General features: G+C 36.2%; 3 protein-coding genes across 3 annotated transcripts; all 3 read right to left on the minus strand.

The window, feature by feature from the left end:
• Window positions 1-1,723: 1,723 nt before the first annotated feature.
• Window positions 1,724-2,807, minus strand: LOC144898571 (induced myeloid leukemia cell differentiation protein Mcl-1 homolog). The gene is made up of 3 exons (XM_078791000.1): window positions 2,417-2,807; window positions 1,971-2,221; window positions 1,724-1,889 (listed from the first exon to the last, which is right to left on the minus strand). Exons 1-3 carry the CDS (start codon window positions 2,805-2,807, stop codon window positions 1,773-1,775), a joined length of 759 nt encoding a protein of 252 aa, XP_078647126.1. The 3' UTR covers window positions 1,724-1,772.
• Window positions 2,808-4,231: 1,424 nt separating this feature from the next.
• Window positions 4,232-5,266, minus strand: LOC144898572 (induced myeloid leukemia cell differentiation protein Mcl-1 homolog). The gene is made up of 3 exons (XM_078791001.1): window positions 4,876-5,266; window positions 4,430-4,680; window positions 4,232-4,348 (listed from the first exon to the last, which is right to left on the minus strand). The coding sequence occupies exons 1-3, from the start codon at window positions 5,264-5,266 to the stop codon at window positions 4,232-4,234; spliced, it is 759 nt and encodes a 252-aa protein (XP_078647127.1).
• Window positions 5,267-6,709: 1,443 nt separating this feature from the next.
• On the minus strand, window positions 6,710-7,440 carry LOC144898539 (induced myeloid leukemia cell differentiation protein Mcl-1 homolog). Its single transcript, XM_078790960.1, has 3 exons — window positions 7,354-7,440; window positions 6,908-7,158; window positions 6,710-6,826 (listed from the first exon to the last, which is right to left on the minus strand). Exons 1-3 carry the CDS (start codon window positions 7,427-7,429, stop codon window positions 6,710-6,712), a joined length of 444 nt encoding a protein of 147 aa, XP_078647086.1. The 5' UTR covers window positions 7,430-7,440.

The raw sequence follows: 7,440 nt of genomic DNA on the forward strand, positions 1-7,440 counted from the left end.
AAAATAAAATAAAATAAAATAAAATAAAATAAAATAAAAGTCTATATTACATATTCGTAACAGCCAGAGCTCATGCCACACCCATGTCCGAGGGAGTGACAGAAAATGACAAAAAATACATATAATAATAATAATAAAATAATGAAAAATGTATGAAATAAAATGACAAAAAAATACATATAATAATAATAATAATAATAATAATAAAATAATTAAAAATAATAAAATAAAATACTTGTGAAGATGAGCGGTAAAAAATGAATGAATGAAAATAAAATAAAAGATAGTTTCTAAAGAGAACATATGCAGTACTATACTGCACTCATGTGGTGATTGTTGGTATTACATAATCTAAATACTGCTTTATATATATATATATAAAAATACTCCCTGCTGCTGTAACAGCCAGAGCTCATGCCGCCCATGTCCGTCCTTGTCAAGAGGAAGTGACAAAAAATGACAAAAAATACATATAATAATAATAATAATAACAAAATAATGAAAAAATAATAATTAAATAAAATCCTTGTGAGGATGAGCGGTAGAAAATGAATTAATTAAAATAAAATAAAGTTGCTAAAGAGAACATATGCAGTACTATACTGCACTCATGTGGTGATTGTTGGTATTGCCGGTAGAAAATGAATGAAAAATAAAATATAATTTCTAAAGGACATATGCAGTACTATACTGCACTCATGTGGTGATTGTTGGTATTACATAATCTAAATACTGCTTTATATATATTAATGAAATGAAATACTTGTGAGGATGAGCAGTAGAAAATAAAATAAAATAAAATAAAATAAAATAAAATAAAATAAAATATAAAATAAAAAATAAAATAAAATAAAATAAAATAAAATAAAATAAAATAAAATAAAATAAAATAAAATAAAATAAAATAAAATAAAATAAAATAAAATAAAATAAAATAAAATAAAATAAAATAAAATAAAATTAAATTAAATTAAATTAAATTAAATTAAATAAACTCGTGAGGATGAGCCTGAGCCTACTTTCTGTTAAAGGAAAGCCAAAAACAAGATTTTAAACTGTTTATGAACATATTTGCAGAACAATCTTTGAACAATACTTTTTTTCAAAAATAGTTATTAAATATTTAGCGCCGTCAAAAAGGCTGTTTTTAAATACTCCCTGCTGGTGTATACAGTACATATTGTTACAAAAAATACATATAATAATAACAAAATAATGAAAAATTAATAAAATAAAATACCTGTGAGGATGAGCGGTAGAAAATGAATAAAAATAAAATAGTTTCTAAAGAACATATGCAGTACTATACTGCACTCAAGTGGTGATTGTTGGTATTACATAATCCAAATACTGCTTTATATATATTAATAAAATAAAATACTTGTGAGGATGAGCAGTAGAAAATGAATAAAATAAAATAAAATAAAATAAAATAAATAAAATAAAATAAAATAAAATAAAATAAAATAAAATAAAATAAAATAAAATAAAATAAAATAAAATAAAATAAAATAAAATAAAATAAAATAAAATAAAATAAAATAAAATAAAATAAAATAAAACTCGTGAGGATGAGCCTGAGCCTATTTTCTGTTAAAGGAAAGCCAAAAACAAGATTTTAAACTGTTTATGAACACATTTGCATAACAATCTTTGAACAATACTTTTTTTCAAAAATAGTTATTAAATATTTAGCGCCGTCAAAAAGGCTGTTTCTTTAACACACACATAAAAATAACTTTTCCAGTGTATAATAAAAGTGTCCATGGAATTTATCTGAATAAAAAGGCGATCCCGGCCATGACACCGGACAGTCCAACCAAGGCCAAGAGGGCGTTCCTCGCTGTGGTCTCTGGGTCAGTTCTCTCAAAGAACTCCACAAAACCATCCTGAAGAGATAAGAAAGATACAGTTGATACGATGGGGATTTCCTCAGCTCAAAGTCACATGACTTAGCAGCCATGACTTACCCAAGAGTTGTGCACCACCAGCCACGTGCGATGGTGTGACAGCAGATAGTTGGAGATCTCCCGGGCCACCTTCTCCACGCAGGAGGCTCGCCCGTTGTTCTTCAGGTACCGGGACACCACGGCGCCAAAGGCCACCAGTGTGGCAACGCGGCCCCAGTTGGTGGTTCCGTCAGCAAACAGACTCTGGGCCACGTCCTGAATGAAGGCCATGTTGTCCCCTTTTTGGTCCAATGACAGTTGGTTGATGATGCCTTCAAAGGATCAAAACATTCCACTATAATTTTCTGTTTTTACTAACATAAACATATGTGCATTCAAAAGACAGGATTAACAGTTCATAAACTATAATATTTAATGACTTAGTATTCATAAATATACAGGACGCTCATCATAACGGATCAAATAACGTTTAAAGGATAAGTTATGAACATAAAACACAAACTTACCATTGAATTTAATCATGTGCTTGTCCACCAACTCCACCACGACCTTCTGCATCGTGGACTGAGCTTTACTTTGCATCCACTCAGCCGTGGACAGCCCGGTAAAGTCGGTGAGACAACGGCCGATGAGGCGCCTTGTGTCTCCTTCCAGGACGTCGTCCACCCCGGGGATGTGGAGCTCCGGAGGACACGACAGGACTCGGGATGCCTCACCGCTGTCGGGGAGATGACTTCCATGGGGTGAGTCGCCCCGGAGCATCACTTTTAGCCCGACAAGTCGCTGTTTCGGCGGGATGCTGCGGTTAACGGCTCCTGCCGCGACAACCGGCGCGGCGCTTTCTCCAACTGCACCTGAACGCAACATTAAAGTGCCCGGAACTCCGCTCTTCTCCATGTCCGTCGCAATAATCGCCAGATAACGAGTGGGGAATTCGGGTAAGGTTGCTAGCTTAAACCACACAAAGATGGAAGTTTTCCTCAACGCGTCCGCTCACTGTCCCGGCAAGTTTAACGTTCAAAGATGCTGTGTTTCCAGCTTTATAGTGAATTGGAATGGTGACGTCACTAAACTTCCGCTGCAGCTTCCGGGTTTGCGTTCCCTCCATCCATCCATTTCCTGTGTCGCTTGTCTTCAGTTTATCCAAGCTGACTTTAAACGACTTTGTCGCCAGGGGTGTCCCAACTTTAAGAAAATAAATCACAAGTAACTTGATTTTGTTTTTTGTAAATTACGGCCAAGTCTTGTTAACACGTTGTGTGAGTCCAGCCGTGTTCTTAATGGGTTTTTAATGTTAGCATCTGTTAGCTCGCCACAACATTGGGCTGTGTTGGACCTCACACTTCCTGGTTGTGTCACGTGGTCTCATGTTCACCCTGACAGTATTATACTGTATTTGTGTTACGTACAAGATTAATGGTGGAGTTTTTTTGTATAGATACCATTGAGAAAGAGTATTTTATAGTATTTGTTATGATTTTATTGAATTCATAAAGCTTTGGCTCCATTATGAGCAACTTAGGTGAGAAAAACTATTGAATTCAAGAAATAAGTCATTGAAAAACCGGAAGTTAGTGTTTGTGTAGTGTATCTGGAAATAGCATTTTTGGGTTTCTGGAATAAATTAATTTTATTTACATTATTTCTTATGGCCAATCTAAATACTGCTTTATATATATATATATATAAAAATACTCCCTGCTGCTGTAACAGCCAGAGCTCATGCCGCCCATGTCCGTCCTTGTCAAGAGGAAGTGACAAAAAATACATATAATAATAATAATAATAACAAAATATTGACAAAATAATAATTAAATAAAATACTTGTGAGGAGGAACGGTAGAAAATGAATGAATGAAAATAAAATAAAAGATCGTTTCTCAAGAGAACATATGCAGCACTATACTGCACTCAAGTGGTGATTGTTGGTATTACATAATCTAAATACTGCTTTATATATATTAATAAAATAAAGTACTTGTGAGGATGAGCAGTAGAAAATAAAATAAAATAAAATAAAATAAAATAAAATAAAATAAAATAAAATAAAATAAAATAAAATAAAATAAAATAAAATAAAATAAAATAAAATAAAATAAAATAAAATAAAACTCGTGAGGATGAGCCTGAGCCTATTTTCTGTTAAAGGAAAGTCCAAAACAACATTTTAAACTGTTTATGAACATATTTGCAGAACAATCTTTTAACAATACTTTTTTTCAAAAATAGTTATTAAATATTTAGCGCCATCAAAAAGGCTGTTTCTTTAACACACACATAAAAATAACTTTTCCAGTGTATAATAAAAGTGTCCATGGAATTCATCTGAATAAAAAGGCGATCCCGGCCATGACACCGGACAGTCCAACCAAGGCCAAGAGGGCGTTCCTCGCTGTGGTCTCTGGGTCAGTTCTCTCAAAGAACTCCACAAAACCATCCTGAAGAGATAAGAAAGATACAGTTGATACAATGGGGATTTCCTCAGCTCAAAGTCACATGACTTAGCAGCCATGACTTACCCAAGAGTTGTGCACCACCAGCCACGTGCGATGGTGTGACAGCAGATAGTTGGAGATCTCCCGGGCCACCTTCTCCACGCAGGAGGCTCGCCCGTTGTTCTTCAGGTACCGGGACACCACGGCGCCAAAGGCCACCAGTGTGGCAACGCGGCCCCAGTTGGTGGTTCCGTCAGCAAACAGACTCTGGGCCACGTCCTGAATGAAGGCCATGTTGTCCCCTTTTTGGTCCAATGACAGTTGGTTGATGATGCCTTCAAAGGATCAAAAAATTCCACTATAATTTTCTGTTTTTACTAACATAAACATATGTGCATTCAAAAGAAAGGATTAACAGTTCATAAACTATAATATTTAATGACTTAGTATTCATAAATATACAGGACGCTCATCATAACGGATCAAATAACGTTTAAAGGATAAGTTATGAACATAAAACACAAACTTACCATTGAATTTAATCATGTGCTTGTCCACCAACTCCACCACGACCTTCTGCATCGTGGACTGAGCTTTACTTTGCATCCACTCAGCCGTGGACAGCCCGGTAAAGTCGGTGAGACAACGGCCGATGAGGCGCCTTGTGTCCCCTTCCAGGACGTCGTCCACCCCGGGGGTGTGGAGCTCCGGAGGACACGACAGGACTCGGGATGCCTCACCGCTGTCGGGGAGATGACTTCCATGGGGTGAGTCGCCCCGGAGCATCACTTTCAGCCCGACAGGTCGCTGTTTCGGCGGGATGCTGCGGTTAACGGCTCCAGTCGCGACAACCGGCGCGGCGCTTTCTCCAACTGCACCTGAACGCAACATTAAAGTGCCCGGAACTCCGCTCTTCTCCATGTCCGTCGCAATAATCGCCAGATAACGAGTGGGGAATCCGGGTAAGGTTGCTAGCTTAAACCACACAAAGATGGAAGTTTTCCTCAACGCGTCCGCTCACTGTCCCGGCAAGTTTAACGTTCAAAGATGCTGCGTTTCCAGCTTTATAGTGAATTGGAATTGTGACGTCAATGAACTTCCGCTGCAGCTTCCGGGTTTGCGTTCCCTCCATCCATCCATTTCCTGTGTCGCTTGTCTTCAGTTTATCTAAGCTGACTTTAAACGACTTTGTCGCCAGGGGTGTCCCAACTTAAAATAAATCACAAGTAACTTGATTTCGTTTTTTGTAAATTACGGCCAAGTCTTGTTAACACGTTGTGTGAGTCCAGCCGTGTTCTTAATGGGTTTTTAATGTTAGCATCTGTTAGCTCGCCACAACATTGGGCTGTGTTGGACCTCACACTTCCTGGTTGTGTCACGTGGTCTCATGTTCACCCTGACAGTATTATACTGTATTTGTGTTACGTACAAGATTAATGGTGGAGTTTTTTTATATAGATACCATTGAGAAAGAGTATTTTATAGTATTTGTTATGATTTTTATTGAATTCATAAAGATTTGGCTCCATTATGAGCAACTTAGGTGAGAAAAACTATTGAATTCAAGAAATAAGTCATTGAAAAACCGGAAGTTAGTGTTTGTGTAGTGTATCTGGAAATAGCATTTTTGGGTTTCTGGAATAAATTAATTTTATTTACATAATTTCTTATGGCCAATCTAAATACTGCTTTATATATATATATATAAAAATACTCCCTGCTGCTGTAACAGCCAGAGCTCATGCCGCTCATGTCCGTCCTTGTCAAGAGGAAGTGACAAAAAATGACGAAAAATACATATAATAATAATAATAATAACAAAATAATGAAAAAATAATAATTAAATAAAATACTTGTGAGGATGAACGGTAGAAAATGAATGAATGAAAATAAAATAAAAGATCGTTTCTCAAGAGAACATATGCAGTACTATACTGCACTCAAGTGGTGATTGTTGGTATTACATAATCTAAATACTGCTTTATATATATTAATAAAATAAAATACTTGTGAGGATGAGCAGTAGAAAATGAATAAAATAAAATAAAATAAAATAAAATAAAATAAAATAAAATAAAATAAAATAAAATAAAATAAAATAAAATAAAATAAAATAAAATAAAATAAAATAAAATAAAATAAAATAAAATAAAACTCGTGAGGATGAGCCTGAGCCTATTTTCTGTTAAAGGAAAGCCCAAAACAAGATTTTAAACTGTTTATGAACATATTTGCAGAACAATCTTTGAACAATACTTTTTTTCAAAAATAGTTATTAAATATTTAGCGCCGTCAAAAAGGCTGTTTCTTTAACACACACATAAAAATAACTTTTCCAGTGTATAATAAAAGTGTCCATGGAATTCATCTGAATAAAAAGGCGATCCCGGCCATGACACCGGACAGTCCAACCAAGGCCAAGAGGGCGTTCCTCGCTGTGGTCTCTGGGTCAGTTCTCTCAAAGAACTCCACAAAACCATCCTGAAGAGATAAGAAAGATACAGTTGATACGATGGGGATTTCCTCAGCTCAAAGTCACATGACTTAGCAGCCATGACTTACCCAAGAGTTGTGCACCACCAGCCACGTGCGATGGTGTGACAGCAGATAGTTGGAGATCTCCCGGGCCACCTTCTCCACGCAGGAGGCTCGCCCGTTGTTCTTCAGGTACCGGGACACCACGGCGCCAAAGGCCACCAGTGTGGCAACGCGGCCCCAGTTGGTGGTTCCGTCAGCAAACAGACTCTGGGCCACGTCCTGAATGAAGGCCATGTTGTCCCCTTTTTGGTCCAATGACAGTTGGTTGATGATGCCTTCAAAGGATCAAAAAATTATACTATAATTTTCTGTTTTTACTAACATAAACATATGTGCATTCAAAAGAAAGGATTAACAGTTCATAAACTATAATATTTAATGACTTAGTATTCATAAATATACAGGACGCTCATCATAACGGATCAAATAACGTTTAAAGGATAAGTTATGAACATAAAACACAAACTTACCATTGAATTTAATCATGTGCTTGTCCACCAACTCCACCACGACCTTCTGCATCGTGGACTGAGCTTTACTTTGCATCCACTCAGCCG

Source organism: Doryrhamphus excisus, linkage group LG6 (assembly GCF_037039965.1).
Source record: "Doryrhamphus excisus strain RoL-2023G ecotype Guam linkage group LG6, RoL_Dexc_Guam_v1.1, whole genome shotgun sequence".
Taxonomy (NCBI): domain Eukaryota; kingdom Metazoa; phylum Chordata; class Actinopteri; order Syngnathiformes; family Syngnathidae; genus Doryrhamphus; species Doryrhamphus excisus.

What these genes read in the sequence shown, in the direction of transcription:
- LOC144898571 (XM_078791000.1), bottom strand. Translation starts at nt 2,807, where the DNA reads ATGGAGAAGAGCGGAGTTCCGGGCACTTTAATGTTGCGTTCAGGTGCA. An exon ending in GCACATGATTAAATTCAATG is followed by an intron (nt 2,222 to 2,416) that starts GTAAGTTTGTGT and finishes GATCCTTTGAAG; the next exon opens with GCATCATCAACCAACTGTCA. An exon ending in TGGTGGTGCACAACTCTTGG is followed by an intron (nt 1,890 to 1,970) that starts GTAAGTCATGGC and finishes TTATCTCTTCAG; the next exon opens with GATGGTTTTGTGGAGTTCTT.
- LOC144898572 (XM_078791001.1), bottom strand. Translation starts at nt 5,266, where the DNA reads ATGGAGAAGAGCGGAGTTCCGGGCACTTTAATGTTGCGTTCAGGTGCA. An exon ending in GCACATGATTAAATTCAATG is followed by an intron (nt 4,681 to 4,875) that starts GTAAGTTTGTGT and finishes GATCCTTTGAAG; the next exon opens with GCATCATCAACCAACTGTCA. An exon ending in TGGTGGTGCACAACTCTTGG is followed by an intron (nt 4,349 to 4,429) that starts GTAAGTCATGGC and finishes TTATCTCTTCAG; the next exon opens with GATGGTTTTGTGGAGTTCTT.
- LOC144898539 (XM_078790960.1), bottom strand. Translation starts at nt 7,429, where the DNA reads ATGCAAAGTAAAGCTCAGTCCACGATGCAGAAGGTCGTGGTGGAGTTG. An exon ending in GCACATGATTAAATTCAATG is followed by an intron (nt 7,159 to 7,353) that starts GTAAGTTTGTGT and finishes GATCCTTTGAAG; the next exon opens with GCATCATCAACCAACTGTCA. An exon ending in TGGTGGTGCACAACTCTTGG is followed by an intron (nt 6,827 to 6,907) that starts GTAAGTCATGGC and finishes TTATCTCTTCAG; the next exon opens with GATGGTTTTGTGGAGTTCTT.